Source organism: Poeciliopsis prolifica, unplaced genomic scaffold, assembly GCF_027474105.1.
Source record: "Poeciliopsis prolifica strain line A6 unplaced genomic scaffold, Auburn_PproV2 SCAFFOLD344, whole genome shotgun sequence".
Lineage (NCBI taxonomy): Eukaryota > Metazoa > Chordata > Actinopteri > Cyprinodontiformes > Poeciliidae > Poeciliopsis > Poeciliopsis prolifica.
In genome coordinates this window covers 10,124-31,529 of record NW_026562719.1, presented here as the reverse complement: position 1 = coordinate 31,529, position 21,406 = coordinate 10,124, and the positions used below count along the sequence as shown (strand labels likewise).

The following is a 21,406-nucleotide window of genomic DNA, read 5'->3' as shown; positions in this document are numbered from 1 at the left end:
TTTAGTTTTAGTTAGCAGTGTTTTTCAGCATGACTAACACAAACCCACCTACCAGTCTTTACTCTCCAGTCAATATGCTGAACAAATGAAAAAGAAAAAAAGGCTTCTTTTCTCATTGTTCTCCATCCAACTGAACATCTGTCTTCTCAAGCCCCGCTGATCCCAGCATGTTGTGTTTCTCTTTTCGCCCACTGACAGGAAGGGAAAAGTACTGAAGTCTCCACCATTCTCCTTCATAATATTCATCTAAAGTATCCTCCATGTTTCCCTTCCAGGTTCAGATCTGTTTATTTGGACTTTTCTTTCCCTATATGACTTTCGCAGCTCGAGGTCAGAAAACTGCAACATTATATTTGCGACCAACTTGCTAATTAATGAAATACTGCTTCGGTACATTTGCCTCTTCTCCAGTGTGCTAGTTTGCAATTTCCTGTTTGCGTTGTCAGTTTTCTACATTTTGTTAGCCAACAAGCAGCTCTGTTTTCCCCCTCCTTTTTGTTTCTTTTTAGGTTTTGCTGTGACCATCAGAGCAGCAAGGCGCCCTACGTGGAGCTGGCTATAACCTGTTAAATGAAGATGTCCCCAGAAATGTTTGCACGGGAGTTTAAAATCAGTACATCTTTTACCATTATGCTGTAAATTCACTCTATTCCCTTTTATGATGTGGCGCAAGAGGGCCTTTACTGGCTCTATTTTCTTTCCATTTTTTTTCCATCAGCTTTGTTTTAGGATTTATAAAAAGAAATATCTAATATTAGATTAAATTTTTATGCGGATTTTTTTAAATGTTCAATTTGCAGTGAGACTCAGACATTTCTTTAAAAGTTGTCAGTATTTTTTGAGGTCTTTTATGTAAATATTTACATTTGAGGGTTTTTGTTTGACGACTTTACTCTCTACTGCCATGTGTGTTAGATAAGGGAATTACGACCACTGCGGGATTATTTTCTACATTACACATCACTTTTTTCCTGTTAATAAATGAAGTAAACATGAAGGCTTATCTTTATATCCACCCTTAGATGAAGTTTTCATTACAAACCATACACTGAGCAGACTCACACACACTCACACGCACGCATGCATTCACACACTCTTTATGAGTTCTGTGTCTGTGCTGGACACTAATAAAGTTTCTCCTTATCCCCTTATGGCTGTGATTGTATAATTTGGACTGAACAGATTGCTAAATAATGTGCATTAGTTTAGATTAACCACTAGTCCGATGTTAACCTGCACCATAATCCCCAGCTCTCTGCTTAGGAGGGATTTTGCAGGGTCAGAAGACTGTTCCTATAAAACAAACATGCACTTGTTTTCATTTATTACCACCAATGGGGAATCTATGTATTCAGGAACTGATCAAATATCTTCTATTTTTGTCCCTTTTTTCTAATTTCCTGCATGCTGCTAAGTACTTGTTAGTCGCAAAGTTCTATTTATTTTCAGTTTATGTTCTACAACAATAGTTTGCGAAACACAGTGAGTTGGGGCTGTGGCCTGAAATAACAAGCTGAATGGTTCTGGAAGGGATCTCCTACATTGTTTATTCCTTGATCTGGGAACAAGCTTAGGCGTCAGAGGCTGGCAGATGAAAGAATGGAAGCAGGTAAAGGTCAGGACAGGGATTTATTAAGAGAGAAGGAAGAAAATTCCCTAGTTTCTGTGTGCAGGTTTAACCCTAATGCAGCCAACCATGACAGAGTTGATAATAGTGTATAATTTGCATGCATGGTCCACGAGTGAACTTTGAGTAAAAGAGAAGTGTGTTCATTTTGCATTTGTAGTCAAAATATTTTTAACCACACACATCATTGGGACACTAGTGCTTTACATTTTCAGCTGGGGGATGCAGGTTTAAAAATAATAAAACAGAAATGTCACCCTATTATTTAAAGTAATAGTGGGACATAAAGTAATAGCAAGTTTGTAAGCAGTTAATATCTGATCTTTTACATATATACAGTTTGTAATGTAAACTAGTGGTTAATCTAAGGGTTTATATGTATATAAACCAACCAGTTTTTTTTTTTTTAATTCTTTTCAGTTTAATGAAGATCTTATCAAGGTTAAAGACATATGTATTGTGGTATACCTGAGGATAATCATTTTTTTTCTTGTGCTACATTAATTGAAACAAAACAATCAAATCTGGTGAAAATTAGAAAGAACAGGTTAGACAAAAAACACTACTTGCTGATTAAAGAGTGGTTGGTTATTTTATTCATTTTTTGTTATAATGTTATAATCATATGACCTGGAAATTCATTATATTGACAACAACGAAGCTTTTACATATATATAATGAAGGAAAACTTGATAATGCTCTCACTTTTTTTTTATAGATTTTTGTTATTAGATCTGCTCCATCTGGTCATGGAGAGGTGATAGGCTTTGGATGGGTTTAAATACTTTACTGGCTGGAATGGCAGGAGTTTGATGTGATAAGGAGGGAGGCTGTAACAGTATACGCCACAATCACTTCTTATAATGTGTGTGTTTTCTTAACAGTCGCCTGCCTGAGAATCATAAATTATTAATCTGATGTTTCTAGCGCAGCTTGGAAATTGCGCCACTGATGGCTTTTCCATTTTACTCCAGCAAGAGCATCACCTCCCAGTGACTCATCACAACTGAACAAGAAGCTTTGCACAATTGTTTTTTTTTTTTTTTTGGTTTGCTGTATAGTTTATTCAATTTTCACACTTTGGAGAGGTTTGCAAACTCAAAGAGGCTCCTGACCTCCAACCATATGTAATCTCCTCTTGAGTAATCCCGCCTCTTGTGTCATTCCGAGTCCTTTCAAGCTCCCTCCCTTTGTTTTGCTGCTCTCTCTCTCTCTCTCTCTCTCTCCCTCTCTGTCCTCTTCTCTCATCCCACTTATTCCACCTTACGCCTGATGGAGCATTAAGCCTGAACGCTACTGGCAGCCAGGGACTCATATTCATTCGGTTGTTGAGTGAACCAGCCAGGCTTTGGATCTTTCCCTTCACTCCCGTTTTTTTTTTTTTTTTTCCTTTTACTCCTTCCAGAAAATCGGGAATTATTTGAACCGGCTCCTTTTTTACTGTGTGTGGAAGGTTGCAGGGTGGGGAGGGAGTCAGGAGACTTTGTTCCCAACCTCGGCACGCTCCTGCTGATCTGCACTTGCTCCCACTTGGGATACCCAGACAAAGGTCCCGCGGATGACCTCTCCAAACTAACTTTAGCTTTTCACCTCATTCACTCGGAGGGTGGTGAATTGAATGGGCATTTTCCAGAGTTTGGATGTTTCCACGCTGAGAGCCACCGGATAAGATGGTGCCCCTGCAGAAAAGGGTAATCTGAGAAATGTGTGTGGAGGAGGAGAGGAGGTCTTTATCGTGCATGATTTAGCTGCTCTGACGTGGGCTGCAAGTTGTCTTTTATTTTGTTCTGAATACTCTCTTTGTGGTTGAGATAAAGTAAATTAAGTTTTGATACTTCACTTGGAGCAAACTTCAAAGAAAGCATTTGGGGATTTAGAAGAAGCATAAACACAAATTCCAAAGGAAGATTCTTCACCCAAAGCAGAGAAAGTCTTATTGTTTGGGTTTTATCCATTGATTTTTCTGGCTGTTGATGAGGGATTTCTCATTGAAATAAGCTGACAATGCAGTCTGGATCCCCTCCCCCCCACTTCTCATTCTATTGTTTTCTTTGAGTGCTTCAATTGAGAGTTGCTCCTTCAGTTTGAGGGTTTTCATTCAGGAGTGTTGAAGTGACTTTATCACACCTCATGTGATGAGATTTTACTGCAGTAAAGCGATGAAACTTTACCGTTCTGCACAAATCTAGGTGTTATTAAAAAAACATTTGGCTTTCCTCTACGACTACCTGACTTTGCTTCACAGAGCTGCAGACTGAAGCACACCTCTTCATCTTTTTCTTCACCACAACCACTTCCTGTGTCACTTATGCTTTCAGTGCCGGATGCTTGGAGCACTGCTGTATCATTCTGCACGGTCTGCTTAAAAATCACATAGGTTTTTCTTTTTTTTCTGGTGCTGACATCTTCTAAGATTCTCCCCTTATTAGTTGGATGTAAAGAAGACTAAAGACATGGTGGAGGAGAGGATGGGAGACTGTTGGAGCCACACCAAGGTTGCATTTTTTTTTTTTTTGCTTAGATTGGGTAATATTGTCTGGATTTAGATGTGTCGTATGTGTGCTGATTTGCCAGATGAATTATTCGCTCTCTTTCCTGATGTGACAGCTTTGCCGACGTGACCTTGGCCAAGTCAAGGCTCATACTTTCCCCCACAAGTCTTGAATAATGACTTCAGACTGAGCAGCTGTGTTTGGTTATCAGACTGCTGGGGAATGGATTTACTACGAGGCACTGGAACATCCCACACTTTTTAAATCATATTTGGATCTGAAGGAGAAGTCGCTGGTGAAACTGGTAGCGCTGATTAATTGCTTAAGGAGAGAGACGAGTGTCATGTTTCTGGTGAGACGCCTCTCACTGGGGAATGCGTTGTGCAGATGTGAACGAAAAGGTCACCCCATGCATATGGGGGTTTTACCTCAAACTCCATTCTAAAAGTAATGCTAGTATTTAAATATCCTCAATATGTTCATCTAAAGAAGGTGTAGATTTGTCCTTAGGTAACCTCTTAGATGATTAAAGCAGTTTGAAGAGCTCCATAGGTCAAGACGGAAGGCTAGCTTTGGCTGTTTCCGATTTCTATCATTATCAGCATATAACAGCCCTTCATCACCTTTCTTTTTTAAGTAGTCGCTATTTATTTTAAGGGAAGCGAGGCGACACACTGTGTGTGGTGCATGTGACAGAGAGCATTCGCTGTAAAATAAGGTTATACTGTTTTAAATTAAAGGCTAAATGATTTTTGAAACTAGCATTACTAACTGCTGTCTCCATGTGCCTTCCCTTGAGAATGCCAATGCATAACTCTAAAATTGACATAAGGTTGTCAGTCTATAAGAACAACACACTGCTCACAACAAACAGCACTGGGAGTTCAATGACTTGGCTGAAAAAGATTGTGGTCACAGTAATACCGGCGGTACAGCTGAAAATGATCAACAGCTGATTTTGTGGCGCATTTCTGTTCTTCACTCAATAAAATGTTTGATGCAACCTAATTATTTTCGCCTCTTGTTCTCTACAGGATCAGTTTGAAAACTTGGAGAAGCACACGCAGTGGGGAATCGAGTTTGTGGAGAAGTACAACAAATTTGTGAAGGAGCGATCGGAGATCGAAATCAACTATGCAAAGCAAATTAGGTGAGTGCTTTAGCTGACCCGTATTTGATGTTGCTGCACTTCATATTATGTGGAGAATCTGAATGTCGCATTTTGAAAACACACTTCTGATCCAGTTTTGTTATTTCTATCGTGCTCAAATTGTCAAACTTTAAATAAGGCTGGATGGCATCAAGCAGGGTGTGTTGTTTTTTTTTTCCTTTTTCACCGGAGTTTTATCTTGCATTACCACATCACTTGTGATTACTTTAGAGCAGGGATGGGCAATCCTGGTCCTCGAGGGCCAGTGTCCTGCAACTCTTGGACGTCTCCCTGGTTCAACACAGCTGAATCAAATTGCTGAATCACTTCCTAAATGCAGTCAAGTTCTCCAGAGTCCTGCTAATAACTTCATTATTTGACCGAGGCCTGGAGTTGCCCAACCTCTGCTTTAGAGGGAATAGCAGCATTTACTTTCTGTCTTATTCGTGTCAACATGGTGTTTCAACAGATTAAGTTGATCCCTGTATCAGGTCTGATGAGATGCCTCTGAATTTGGGGCCAGTAACATTGACCTGCAGCTGGCTTTCTCCTTTCCCCTTTAATGAGAGGCAATGTGAGCGTCACATGAAGTTTAAGTTTCATTTGAAAAAGTTAATGGACATTTCAGTGGTTGCCTTGCTTGGCAGATGAAATCATTTAGGCATAGAATAGATCTGATGAGTCAATCTTCTTTTTAAGAAAAGCACTCACTTTGCTAAGTAAGCTCATTAGCTACGAAGTAAGCTAATTGGCCTTAAAAAAAATAAAAGGCATGGTCTGTTTCCTCAAACTAAATCAAAAGTGTTCCAATATGCAAAGAAATAAAAAAAATGTAAGTACTTAATTTTTGTCTGAAGTGCATCTGTATGGCAAAGTAGCACATTTCCATGCAACCCCAATGTCTGGTTTCAGCCAGTGAAATAAGTCAAAGTGGACGTCCGCTCGACTCCTCTCTCCATCCTTTTCCGTGTAGCTGTTTCTCTGTCTGCCTCGTTCCTCCTTGCATGTGAAGCTGTGTGTTTTTGTCACTGGTCTGAGCTGCAGGCAGAAAGGAAGTCAGGTTGTGATGGGTTATGGGGGGGGCCTGTGTTTCCATAGAGATGACAAGGTACCAGCATTATCAACCCCAGGTCTGACCCAGATATTTTTTTTATTCCACCAACCACATGTGTCGGCTCCTCCTCCTCCTCCTCTCACACACTGTGTTGTGATACAGTCGCTGATTTTCAAAGGCAGTTTTTGGAGCAGAGAGGATCTGTCTCCTCAGGCCTCCTGCCGCTCATCAGTCAGCAACAGAAGAAGATATTCCCCCAAAACCGCATCTTCGTCCTGCCTCACCCTCCAAAGAGGATGGTTAATACGGCTAATGCCCTAAATATTCTGTAACTGTCCTGTTTCAGAACGAATAACTAATATTGTGACCGGATTCATATAAAGATTGCTTCATTAAACAATAGATGATTGTAGAGGCTGTCAGTTTTTAGATGCATTGTTTAAGCTCATATATCGCTCTGTAACTTTCCGCAATCAGATTGTTTTTCATAGAATTTCAGTATTTGGTTGTCTTTAGGATTTAGTTATTGCTGTAAATCTGTTAGAACATCTACATTTTAAAGAGCATTTGTTGATTTCTAATACAGAAACATGATGTTCTCATATGATTAGAGTCCTCGCAAAAAATAGTTACTTATTTTTCACATATTCTCACAACCTCAATAGATCTTATAGGCCAGTACAAAGTAGGATGTAACTGTGAAGTGGAACAAGAATTGTACGGGATATGGGCTAAAGGCTTTTCACATCTAAAGATCATTTTTTGTTTCTATTTATTAACCTTTGCAAATGTTCACAGACTCTCCAGTGGACTCTCTCTGACTGGGTCATTCTTAAATATGCTATGATCATGATCCTTGTAGCTCTGGCTGCAAGTTTAGGGCCAGTGTGATTCAGAAAGGGAATCTCCTCCCCAGTCTGCAGCCTATGACAGTTTTTCTAATTGCACTGACTGAACAAATTAAAGTTGTTTTTACATGTTACATGTTGTCAGATACATTTAGAAGAAACATTTTAAGTCAATTCTGGACTGTTTTCCTGTATAGGACTGAGTCGGTCGATACCAAACCTCAGATATCGGTATCGGAAGTGAAAAAAAAACAACCCAGAATCGGTGAATCCCTACTGCTTTGTGTTGGCCTTTGAAATAAATTCTTAATAACAATCACAATTGTTGGCTGTAATGTGAACAAATGAACAAGAAATGAACACTATGTGCCGCAACAAAACCACACATTTATGCGGTTCAGATAGCAGCTGCATGTATGAGCAAACATAGATGGGACATAATTCAATCAGTCAACATGTGCTGCAGCATGTTGAGCTCATCTCACCGTTGTAGGTTTATTAAACTTGCTCCACAAATGTAGCGGAATGTTTTCGCCCCTTCGTGCTAACACAAAGAGGCCTGCTGCCTAACCGTGTCTGGTATTAAGCGTGTTCTCGCATAAACACACGCTATAGGATGAGGCTGTCACCAGGAATATTTTGGATGGAGACGGTGGACAGCTTGAGACAGAGTTTCCAGGTGCGCTCAACACATTGTCTCTCGTCTTCTGGCGCCGCTTCACCATACCTAAGAACTAATCATCCCTTATAATCAACTTAGCTTGAGAGATCCTGTTTAATCTATCGGCCACACTCGCACCAAAAGACACACAGGACTCAGATCTAATAAACTAATGGAGCTGGGCCTTTAGACAGACCAGTTTGTCTCTGGTCTGTGTCGTTGGGCAGATTTTTTCTTGACTCAGAGGTGAACTTTGTTTCCACATTCTGGCACATTTCCATATGAGCTACATAATATTTGTATTATATGAATATTTAGACATACTTCTGCAAAGTTAGTGAGCTACTTATCTCACTAAGTCAGCCAAGTAGCTAGAAACTGAATAATCGGTGGGGTTTGTTTAATTGCAAAGGAAAAATAGGAAGAGAAATCATTAAAAAAAATCAAGCAAAAGAGATTATTGAGGAATCATTTGACTGATTATTGATGCAAAAGGCCAACAGAGCTGGGACACTTATAATGCACTGAATATCGATCAGCAGTTCTGTTAAGTGAGGTCTGTACGACTTTGCAAATATGTTTTGAAAATTAAAATATGTTTTGAAAAATCCCATCAATGAAGGCTCTACTACTCTACTTTGCACCCTCCTTGCCATTTCCATACCAACTACATACTCTTCTAATCCATGATTAATCCTCTTCCATTGCATCAGCGTAAACAGGCACAATACTTCAGTCTAGTCTGTGCAGATCAGTGCATTTCTGCCTCCTCCTCCCCCAAATGCTAGTCTGGCATAATCCATAATAAAGCAGGAATAACGTCCTGCCAACAAAGGAACTACTGTGCAAGTGCGATAAAAGGAGCGATTGCTTACATTGTCAAACAATAAGCCAGTGTTTATAGATATAGTGTGTATCTTTTTTTTTTCCGAAGTAATATTGTGCCATCTTTGAAAAAAAGTACACATGTAAAAATCAAGAACGGTGCAGTTTTCATTTTCAGAGAATTGTTGAATGTGTAAAAGACATCAGCAGGGAGCTGCAGTTTAACCCACATATGAGTTCATGTGTTAATATGACATGCGCGGACGAATAGGAACTGGCGCTATAATTAGATACAGGAGGTGAGAAGGACAGAGCGTGCAAGACACCGAGATAAATCTGCCTAGCAACAGTCTAAACACCACCTGGGAGTCAAAGCGTGGGGGGATGCTGAACAGAGCGCTCTGCACAACATGTAGTGTTCCCAGCATATTCATCTTTTTTTAAAGTAGGAATTGTGAGTCCTTTTTGGGAACACCAAAGCAGAAGTGTGTTTATATTTCATCATTGATTAAGGTGCAATAATCTTACTATACAGAGATAGCAATGAATATAATCAGTTTTCTGCATGGTGTGGATACTGATGTAAATGTGCAAAGTTAGTGTGAGTGAAAAACTTTGGTTTGATCTGCACAAAGCCCTTTGAGGTTTAGTATGTTCTGTTACTGGGGAAATAAATGCTAAGATATAGTTGTTTTTACAAAATTCCTCATGATCGTTTCCATAAAATCTAACTAAATGAAAACGTTTTAGAAGTAACGTGCAAAAACTGGAGACCTGTGATGAACTGGTGACCTGTCAAGGGTGTAGTCCTTGCCTTACCTAAGTACACTGACAAAATTAGAAGGCTTAGGAAACTGATGAATGGAGTTTTTCTTCCCTGAATGAATGTTCCCAAAGATAAATGTGGAGTTTTTTTCTATTTTTTTGAGTCAATGAATGTAGAGTTCTACATTGTTAGATCTGTCCAGTTTGTATTTGATAGCAGCGTTTCAACTGAGGAGGTTATTTTGACTTTACATCCTCCTCTGTCAGAGCACAGAATACAGTATTATGCTTTGCTGATGGATCAGGTGGGTGATAATCTGATATAGCCTAGATTTCAACGTTGTGTGGAGGTTAAAAAAAGGGTACTGAGAGACATCACCGAGACGACAGACTAATCCAGATAGCTTTGCTTCACCAACGATGGCACAGTGCCATATTTCTTTAATCCATACTGGCTTACTCTACATTTCATTTTGTACGTTCTCCTTGCTCCCACCTCATTTTACAAATGTGCAGCAACAGTCAAAACAGGGGCAGTGGCTGCTTAAGAGAAGCTCACCGTTAGTTTTTTGGTGACTTGCTCTCCATCCGCCCCGTTGGTGACGACAATTTATGACGCAAAGAGAGAAAACGAAATGAGGAGGACGGAGCAGAGAGCACTCAGAAGGATTTAATGGTGAACCGCTGGGTGCTCTGGCGGGTCCATAAGGGCGGCGTCGGGGAAACGCGCTGGGAATGGTGTCTGCACACTACAGTGAGAAACATCTAACAAGCCTGACCCGTTTGTCTTTGCAGGAATCTTTCAAAGAAATATCAACCCAAGAAGAACTCGAGGGAAGAAGAAGAGAGCAAGTAAGTCAAAGAATTGTGGAACAAAAAGCATTGTACTCGGAGAAGTATTGGCAGCCTCCGTGCCGACACAGTGCAAGTTGTGGATACTTTGGAAGAGGGTTCCCTGGTCAAATGAGGCCAAAATGTGAACCCTATGACCTAAATGTAAAGCGACATGCTTAGTGGAAAAATATGACTACACATCAACATAAACTCACTGACCTCACTGAAACATGGTGGTGTGCATACGTATAGAAGACAGATAAAGCTCAATGCAACCCTGACGAGAGCGTATTAGACACTTTAGGACAACTGAAGGGTTTAGGTGAAAGTATAGCAATATGTGTTAGAATGGCCAAAACGTCTAAATCTGTGGCAAGATCTTGACTTAAGTTTCCAATCATTCGTGTATCCAGGTATGATTGTGTTCTACAACTTTGTCACAAACTATGAGAGACTTGAATACTTTTTCAAGGCGATGTGAATAACATCAGCTCAAACCTTTGTGAGATGAAAAATTTTACAGTGTTTAGTAAAATGAAGTGAAAAGATAAGGAAGATATATCCGTTTCCTGAGCTCCATGTAGAATAGCGAAAGCGTGATTGTGACACGGAAACATTTACTGTAGTCCTGATCTCACTACTACGTAGAGCTCTCATCTCGAAAGTTACACTCATTTCCTTCGATATCAAACTGTTCCTTTTTTACAAAGCAGAAACGTCTTTGTGATGAAATCCAAACTCCTCGTCCACTTTCCTGTGTTCGAGCACCATTTTGCCTCTGACACCCTTTCTTATTTCTCACCAGGTACAGCTTCTGTCGAGCCTTCTTCACGACCCTTAACGAGCTGAACGACTACGCGGGTCAGCACGAGGTCATAGCGGAGAACTTGACCTCCCAAATCTTTGTTGAGCTTACGCGCTACCTGCAGGAGCTCAAGGCTGAGAGAAAAACGGTGAGGATTTTTAGAGTTAGTTTCACTTGATATGAAGGTTGACAGTGAAGGGATGAGAAATTAAACAGCCCCGCCCCCTCAATGCTTACTTCTCAGCAGAGGTCATTGGTGCATATATATAGATGTACCAAAGGGCTTGACTGATACAGTCCTTTTTATAGAACCAGGCTTTTCTCTAACAATATAGTGACATTTTGCTTTTTTAAACCAACTTTTACAGAAGTGTCTCTTCTTTTGTACTTCATTAGATACATTGGACAATTGGTGGTCAGTCAACACTATGACAACCACTAAAACAGCAGGATTAATAGTGGAACTATGCAAGAGAAAGAGGCAGCCGTGTGGAAAAAGTCCATTCTAAGAACAATCTGTCAGAAGTTCTTTATCTTTGAGGAACAGTTCAGGGAATTGGAGTGGAAAACCTGAATTTTTCTCAAAGGCATGTTGACGTGGACTTTTCTTTTCTTTTTTTTTTTTTTTTTTGTTTAGTATACACGCTAATTTGCATCAAGGCTGATGCAGTTGCTCTTTCTTCAAATGGAAAACTATGAAGACCTCTTTTTTTTTAGATTAATTTTAGATGCAGCTGGTGCAAAAGCAAAAGGGGATTTCCAGTTCATTTGGGGGGCAATCCTACTGGCTTAGATTAGCCTGACACATCTATGATCTGACACTGTGTTCACATTCATATCACAGACAGTCCTTTGGTAGAGCTTTGATGCTCTCACACTGCAGGATGTCACTTTATTGGGAATTTTCCTCCTCATCTCTGCTGATGATTTTCCTGCTCTGTTATCTTCTTTTACTCTTTTTTGGGATCTTCTCTTCTTATTTGCTAGCTAGCTAGGCATTGACCTGTATGATATTCTCTAGAAATGATAACTTAATTAATTATAGATTCCCAAATGGAAGAAAGGAAAAGTTGTTTTGTTGCTAAGTCAACAAAACATGTCAATTTAAGTGGGCATATTTTTACTTCAATATGTCCACTTAAAAATGAATAAACACCAGACATACCAAGGGGTTTCCGAGTTCTTGTAGATATATTTAACATTTCTGCAAAAATGTATTTGCTGAATGTTTTGCGGCTAAGTCGGCTATTTGCCCAGTTCTGAGCCTGCCGTTAGCTTAAGAGCTACTAGCTTGCAGTCTCAATAAGTGTGATTGTTAGCTATAATCACATAATAATGAAATTAGCGACATTTAAATATTATTTTTGATACAAAGACCAAAATAAAATCTTGAATTGTCAATAAACTTTATAAGTGCTTATCTTGCAAAATATTATGTCCTTTTTTTCTTTGGTAGCTCAACAAGCTATCATTAGCTCGATACGGCAATAAACTATGAAGATAAGCTATAGGCTAGCTTGCAATTGCTTGGTTAGCATACAGCTTAGCATATTAAAAGTAATGGGTTTTGCACCTTTAATTTCCACCTCATGAGCAGTTGTGAGTACAATATTTTTTTTTTTATTAACAACTGACTGGCAGTGCTCAGCAACATGTGTAACGTGGTGCAGAGTTACCCTATAGAGCATACAGCCAGAAAAAACTTTGGTCACTTTAGTTCTTTCTCAGTAATCTATTTGAAAGGACCTTACAAAGGAGAATAATCGGAATGGCATGATGGAAGAGTCTTACAGTTTTGAAACTATAACATTTCAAAACCAGTCCTACTTCCTGTTCTCCTTAGATTCGAACCCCATGTTTTCTCGCAGCTGATACTGTTGGTAGTGTCATGTGTCTTGTCTCAGCTGTATCCATTCAGCTAGCCACTGTTTCCCTGAATACAGAGTTGTTCCATCTGGAGACATTAAGCACATAATTTCTCAAGTCACATTCAGAACAGTGTCCTCACAGAGAAAACATAGGCCCTGGCATTTTAAAGACCACCAATGAACGGTATCATGTAGAAAAGTCTATTAGAATAGGAAGTTCCTGTTGTTAGTAAAAGGCTTTGCTTGATTAAAAGTCATAAAGAAAACATTGGCTTTTACAGTACGTGCATTCATGATACTGTAGAGAAAGTGGTAATGATACCCTGAATGGTAGCTGTAAAACAGTCAGGCTTTGTATATCCAGCTTCCCTTCATTTCACTGGTTTCCTTTTTCTCCTCCCACTGATGTTCAAGTGTGATGAAGCACCTACTGGTATTTTCATCTGTGTACATGTCAGACGCAGCTGTGCAGCCCAGACCCCAGACAGTCGGATTTGTAGGCCAAGGGCCTGCCCTCTGCTGCCTCTACAGGCTGCTTATTGGTCAGGTAGAATCTACACCTCAAGCATACAAGGAGGAAAATCGCATACTTAATTTCTCATGCAGGGTTGTTGTGTAACTGTTCCCGCTTCCTTTTGATTGTTTCGCAAAGTCAACCTTTTGCTAATCTTGGGTGGAGGTGAGTCAGATAAACATTTTTGTAAACTTTATAGCTTTGCCTGTTTTGGCTTTGCAGTGCAAATTAAAAGCTTTAAACAATAACAACAGTATGCTTTTGGAATGCATTGGCTAATAGCTGAATAAATGCTATTGCAGAGGTTAATATGGGATGAAGAACATAATTCCCACTGGACTGTGTTGTGCTGAGGAATCATAATAAGGTGTTCGGTCAGCAGGTTGCTGTCCTGGCCGTGGCTTAGTTGTCTTCTCCCACAGGGACATATAAAGACCATTGAACAGTCGGACACTACTCATTTGTTCTGATATTTTATGATGACCATTCAAATTTTTGGCCCACCCGATACCGACCTGGACCATTTAAGACTAGGAATGTGCTGATTCACAGTTCTCCTCTCTAGTTTTTTTCCAACAGTTGCATTAATATTTTGCTCCAACTAGAATTTTTCTATGTCCTCCTTAATATTTTGTTCCAGCATTTGGTTAATTTGAAATGACTAATGTTCTGAATCTTAACATAGAGTCTGCTTTCACTCCTTAATTTAGACTGAGGCTGATAAAAACAGAGTTGTTCAGTTTCTACATTCACATTATTGGAGGCAGCAGCTCGATGTTCTCAACTTCTCGTGAACCAAGTCAGGTTAATGACTGACTAACATGGTCACCTCTTGACAGAAGCAAAACCAGAAATGGTGCAACAGGAAAGCATTCCTCCTTCAGATGCATAAGATTGCAGAACAAGTCAAGAACAATACATCCATTTTTGTTTGGACCAAAGTGCATTCCCCAGTATATAGGTGCAGCGAGCACCTCTTTCTGGAACCCCTCCCACACACCCAAATACACAATCACAATCGGAGTAAAAAAAACCCAAAAACCCTATAACTCTGTTACTTTTCAGAAAGAGCAAAAACAACAGCATAAAAACTCAATCTGAAATTATTCTGTTAAAGTTTGACCAGTATATTTGTAGTATATTATGCTTTTATATCTCTATGGTAATCCAAATGCCAAAAAAGAGCAAATTTTGTGATTTAATACATAAAATTAAAAAGATTCACTGTGCAAAACCATCCTGCTCAGACCTAGCCAGTGAAAACATTTAAGATTTTCTTATTGATTAAATTCAAATGGTTAAAATAACCAAATATCCTCTTATTTTTGATAAAAATTAACACTATTAATCAGCGTCACAAAAAACAATATTTTTAGTGTTTATGTCAAATCTATATGAAAATATACATGCACATTAGCAGTAGAAAACTTCCACCTGACAATATGTTTATGCTTTATGTTATCATGCTGCCCTATTTATTTGATATTGCATATTAAATAAAAGCAAATAATTAGATTTTTTTCCCTTTTTAGTTTTTGCTCAACATGGTTATTTCCTGAGATACCTACAAGGATTGTATTAATGAGGATTTGTCCAATAGTTTCCAGCTACTGAGTTACTTAGCTACTTTGGGTAGCTCAAAGCAGCAGGGCTGATAGCAGTCCTGTGCCGTTTCACACCAAGACAGGTGGAAGACTCGCCACAAGAGGTTAGGACAAATTTATCTCGAGAGTCTATGAAGGTAGGAAGCCAACATCCCAGAACATCTGGAAGATAAGTGAGTGTTTTCTTTGCAAAAAACACCTGCAGCCCAGATGGTTGGTGGTCTGTTTTATGGGATTGAAAGTAAGCTCAATCGTCTACAGTCTGATTTGTTCATTGTGTGGTGAACATTTTTAAATCTGATGCTGCTGTTAGTCATAGTAGTTTGATCTTCTACATGCAGTTTTTTTTGTTTAGCAAAATAAGACGTTGGAAGGTCATAGCCAGGTTATGGAGACGCATATTTCGTCAAAAGAATACTCTACATTAACAGGAATGTCTTTGCGTCTTCTCTTTATCAACTCATCAGTTCATGAGACATCGATTCAAAGCACTGACACCACCTTTATGTAACATGTATTTCAAGGTGAAGGTCAGACACTTCACGACTTCTACTACGCCTAAAAGTCTCGTTTCTGGTGGACCTTCACTAACTTCCTCTGAAACACAGGAGCACTTCCCATTTTTGTAAAACTTCCCTTAAACTCTTTGGGAAATGAGAAGTATGACTAGTAGAGGTAAACCATAAGTCACAAATCTCTCGCATGTCCAGTATTTATCGGGTGAGAATCCAATCTCCTACCGCCCCACCACCTCGCTGTTGATTTCATGTTTCTTAACCAACTTCCTTCTGAAGCCCAACCACAAGCTCAGAGTAAGTTATTGAATAGAGACATCGACATTCAGCTCAGCTACTGAGCTCAGCGACCGCAGCGTGTGTAACCAAGGGACACGCCATTGACAGCCTAGAGCCTGTGTAGGCTTTTGGATTCTTTGCCAAACTTAAGAAAACATTTATATGTTTTAGAAGTTATCGCAAACTGATCCGTTAGCAAGTACTTTGAGATTTGGATCCAGATGGTCTGTGTTTCCATATTTTTTCCTAGAGTTGTGTGGTCAATACAGAGAGCTGGAGATTGTTGTGGTTTGCCTTTGGGACAAGAGGGCTGAGATAAGCCAAGCGAGGCTTTGTGAAGAAACGCAGCATATGTTCTGTGGGAGTTTAAGCCAGCAGCTGCTTTCTGTGTGGCGACACTTCGCAGTGCCGAGATCCACCAGGACTCCACCGCCATTACTCCACCCAGTTCTTCCACTATTGATTTTATTTATTTAGCATTCTGATATCTCATTAAGAAGCACTACTTTCCTAATACTTAAACTGCACCGTAAGCAGGTTAAACACAAAACTCAAATTACTGTAGTTGTTTGTAAATAACCAGTAATAAATAATATACACTAACAAATTTAAATAATTTTTTCATATCATCTTTCAGTGAGGCAGAGGATTTTTTTAAAGAGTAAAATAGTTATTTTTTTGCTTGAATTTGGTCAGATAAACTCCCCACCAAAATTCTGGGGGAATCACCAGGGTTATTCAAATAAGTTCAGACGGGGAAACTTAACTGTGTTGCTGGTTTCTCTTCCGATGTTCGACTTTTGTGCTCTAGAAATTTCTAAACCACAACTGTCAACATCGTGGTGAGCTAAGCAAATAAGTTAGGTGACTTTGTCAAATTGTATGAGTCAAGAAGTGAATAAAACTACTGCACTTTCATAATGTCATAGTATTAATAAGAAAATTTCAGACAGGAAAAACAATGATCTCATTGGTTTGATTCAAACAATTTTCAGACAGTCTTTCAGCTTCTCAGCTTGTATTTTTGAAGAAGCTGTACCCTGGCAACTGGACTCATTCAGTTAACTTTCACATCTTGAATTGTCTTGAGTTTTGTGACCAAAACCGCCAAATTAGAGGCATTTTTTAGCCAGCCAGTCTGATAGTGAGCAGCAACATTTGTGATGTGGACACTGCTGCAGAACTTCTTTAAAAGTATTCATGGATACTTGTTTTGATCATACAAAGAAAGGAGAACAAAAAGTGTGTTCAGGCCTTTCACTGGGTTTATAATAATCGTTGTGAATTTGAAGTATGCATGGCCTCCCGACAGCGAGAAGAGACAACAGTTCAGCAGCAAAATCCTTGCTCCAGGCATTGTACAAACTATGACTTTGAAGCTTTATGATCTCCTTCCTCTCAAAATTATTGGTTTCCCTGCTGTCATTATTTTAGCTCTGAAATGGTTACTGTCTTCTAATTTAAAAGAACACTAATTGCTTTAAACTGACCTAAATTTGTCATGTAGAGTCTGTGAAGGAATGCTGAATTTCTCATGAATAATATTCAGTGGTATTGTGTGGTTTCCTATTTCTAGTTCTTAGTATGTCAAGGTCAGGCTCACCTGCTTTTTAAAATTGCTTTGAATGTCTCATTAGAATGATGTCATTAATCATTTCCTTAAATTCATCCCCCTTTCCTCCACAGCATTTCCATGATGGACGCAAAGCACAGCAGTACATTGAAAGCTCGTGGAAGCAGCTGGAATCGGTAAGTCTGTTTCACTTTTATGAATAAACTTTAATCCTGTTCACAGCCAGAGTTTGATTTGAATCAGAGTGGTATCATGGTGGCACAAAGAGAGGCTACTGCTTTGTGCCTCCATACGAATCTAAGAACATCAGTCCTGGATACAATCAGTAACCCTTAAAACATGCTATAATTATTAAAACGAGCCACAGTCAACTCTGACTAAAACATTTTTGCTGAGGTCTTGATTGGGATTTTTGTTTTTTACTTTTCAGTTGAGTCATTTAGGATTAGGCATCTGTGCCACGAATAATCCTAAAACAACTTCCAAAAAACTAAACTTGCTATAATTAATCAGTATTATATGGCCTGATATTGTGTCCCACTTGACAAATAGTTTTTCAGAAGTTCCAGATGCTGCATTATCTGTTTTTCTTTAAAATATATTTTGTCTCAGCAGGAGTTTTTATGGGTTATGGTTTGCTTGGCTAATACAGCTACTATAATTTTTGACAATGTATCAACTAAAGTGAGCTCAGCTCTATCATTTGTTTCTATATATCAAACATCAAGAGCAAAACATTCAAATCAATATTTTACTCTTCTTTTCAACCAGAACAGTTATCTAAAGTGCTAGACTAATGTTTTATGTCCAGTTTTTTAAAATACTTGTCTTAGCATATTTCAGGTTGGTTCCTGTTCATTTCATGCAGATATAACTTACAGTAAAGGTTGCTCTCCTGCTTTGAATGCCGCAACTTTTGCTAACAAGCGTTTTAGCTGAATCTGTCCAGGGGCAACTGAGAATACTTAGCACGGAGTGGAGGCCAAACACATTAGCCTGGTGAGAGCTGCACCAGTCATTATAGTCTCTTTTTCATTGTAAGCATCTTTGTAAAGGGTGAAAAGACACAAAATCTATACATCAACCAGATGGCTTGCTGTGGGTACAGCTGATGCATAGGGAGTTTCATTGTTTCTAGGACTCCAATACCAATCATTTGAAGAGATTTTTAAAATATATATCTGAGATTATATCAAGACATCCCTAATCAAAAACCTTATGACACACTTAATCTAGACCTGTGTGGCAAAAATAGTTGGGAAGAAGTGAGAAAACAATCTGATTTGCAATTTGATGTCAGTATAAAACATGAATGTCTATTAAGAGAAAAAGTTTTTTTGTTTTATTCCTTCTAGCCTAAGTGAAGGACTGACAAGAGAAAAATCCTATAACACCACTTCTCATCTCTGCCTGGCCCCTTTGACGAGGGAGAGGAACAGTGCGAGAGAAATACATAACTTGCCTTGCCCTCCTCAAACTTGTCTCTGCGCTCAATGATGCCATTGTGTGTTAGGCGGAGAGGCACAGCTCAGAGTGCACACTGGCCCTACAAACAGTGATTGTTCGGTCAGAGGGTTGGATGAATGCTTGTGTTTTTTTTTTTCTCTCCACAAATGACCACCACGAATATTTGTTTATTCTTCAGCCTGTGGACGTTAGCCTTCACGGCGCACAATGCCGTACATGAAACATACATGACGTACATGTAGAAGTTATGACGCCCGTTTTATGCACAGTCAAAGGTCGCCTCGTATATTGATATATACCGTGTGTTAACGAGAATTCAATTGAATTTCTTCTCATTTCAGTGTAAAAGAAGGTTTGAGAGAGACTGCAAAGAGGCAGACAGAGCACAACAATACTTTGAGAAGATGGATGCTGACATTAACGTGACTAAAGCTGATGTGGAAAAGGTATGTGTCCTCAAGTCAAGCTGGGTTCCTCTGAGCCCTTCATTTTTTTTTTTTTGGCCAGTTTTAACCTCCCAACCCTAATTTGTCATACCACCATGGCTGAAAGACAAAAACAAAAAGTTTGAGTGACTGTGTATTTGATGCCAGGGATGCTGTGTCAAAGCTGGCATTGTCTCAGCAGCACAGAGATTTGCTGCTGAACAAAGCTGGTAGCACAACTCAGCGCTCATTATCATTGCAGAGAAGCAGCAAACACTCTGCAGCGCTGCATGAGCCTTAGTCACAAAGACAACTGTGTTAATGCCACGCTTGTGTGTATGTGTGTGTGTTACAAGGTAAATTGTCGATTCCTCCTGTGCAGTTGCTTTTTCGTCGCACTGAATCGACATGCGCTCGATGGTATTAGATATATTATGAAACGTCACTATCCAGTTTCTCACAGATCCATCCTTCCCCTAGGCCCTGCGTGGGTTTGTAGTTGATGTCATTTCCTGTTGTCATGACCAATTAAAAGAACCCTCAAGAATCTCTGCCCTAACCCACTCAGCTCCCACGCCCGCAAGGCATCATGGGTCAGCGGCGCGTGCTCCTGCTGCTTCCATCAGCTGCAGAGACAGGACTCAGGCTCCGAGCTGACATGGTTCAGACGTGATTATTATGCAAATATGGTTGGAAGAAAGAGGCTTTCTGCACTCGGGACATGCAGGGGAAGTCTGAACTCTTCTGGAGAGATGCAGCAAAGCACATCAAGAAGCTGGTCTTAGCTGTCACTGTTAGTTTTGGATTCCAAGAGAATTGCAGTTAATGTTTTTAATTTTCTTTCATTTAATTACCGCTTACCACCTTAACCTAACACCTTTATTATGTGCTACATTTCTCAGTGCTGTTCGGAACCAACACAAAAGAAATCCTGAAATAGTTTTGCATCCATGCAAAACAATATTGATGTCACTCCCACAAACGGCACAGTCCTGAAAGCCAAGTAGTTTAATTGCTATTAACACAGATGAAGAACAGATCATGAGTATCTTGTGTTGTTGTCTTCTGAAAGATGTATATTTAAAAATTTTTTACAGAGCTGACAGAGTACTTGTAATTGGAGGGAATCCATGTCAAAATATGCAACTAGTTTGGGTTTGGATGTTAGCTACAAAGTTTGTGTTTGAGCGGGTTTATGGTTATAAGAACAGCTATTTGTTTCAAGGAGACCAAGAGGGAAACAATATTATGCAGTGAAATATGTAAAAATAGCATCTTTTGCTTAATTTTGGGAAAGTATTTGTAGCGCTTTTGAACTGTTTCCACAAATTTCATGCAACAACCCCAATGCTCAATTTAAAGTGCTAGAATTTGATACGGTAGAGCAACAAGCAGGAAATAATTGTCCAATGGGAAGGAAGTAATAAAGAACATTCATAAACAAAGGAGGCAGAAAGTCCAAAGTAAATCTGGCTGCTGGTGTCATTTCTGTTGTCAACCTGTCAGATGCTACATCCGTCAAGAGAGATACAAATAAAAGTGTGATTTTCTCTTAGCGTATGTGTACTGTCTTATATTTAATTTGCCGCTTAGGTCTTCAAATTAAAATATAATTTGAGTTGGTAAAACCTGCAAAACCATGTCAAGGGACATGCATATTTTTTAAATCCAATGTGGAATATATAATCTTAAAGGCTTCTTGCTAAATCTTTCGTCATTAGAAAATGTGTGTAAATTTACACACATATATATAGTTTCCTGTGGTAATTGGGCCAGGATATAGCAGGTTCAGGAAACAGATGGATGGTTAATGTTCCAGAAGAAGTTTTTTCTTTTTTTCTTCTGAAATCTGATGTGGTTCTTCTGCTGTTTGTTGAGTTGAGGTTTTTGAGGTTTTGTTCAGAGCAGGAGAAAGAGGCTCTCGCTGTTTTCCTTCAACCTCGGGAAGCAAATGTCTCAATTTGGGGTTTGCTTTTCTAGCGCAGACAATTTAAAAGGTTGTTTCATCCGTTAGGAACACACCCCACCCACTCACCACCTCTGGGCCTCTCACACACTTACATAGTACCCAAATTATTAACTCGAAAAAAAGCATGTTAT

At 39.3% G+C, this 21,406-nt stretch overlaps 1 protein-coding gene across 1 annotated transcript; it reads left to right on the top strand.

Annotated features, from left to right (window-relative positions):
* Positions 1-2,892: 2,892 nt before the first annotated feature.
* On the top strand, positions 2,893-19,408 carry LOC129357935 (formin-binding protein 1-like). The gene is made up of 6 exons (XM_055026861.1): positions 2,893-3,318; positions 5,154-5,269; positions 10,218-10,274; positions 11,062-11,209; positions 17,528-17,590; positions 19,223-19,408. Exons 1-6 carry the CDS (start codon positions 3,298-3,300, stop codon positions 19,406-19,408), a joined length of 591 nt encoding a protein of 196 aa, XP_054882836.1. The 5' UTR covers positions 2,893-3,297.
* The last annotated feature ends 1,998 nt before the right edge of the window (positions 19,409-21,406 follow it).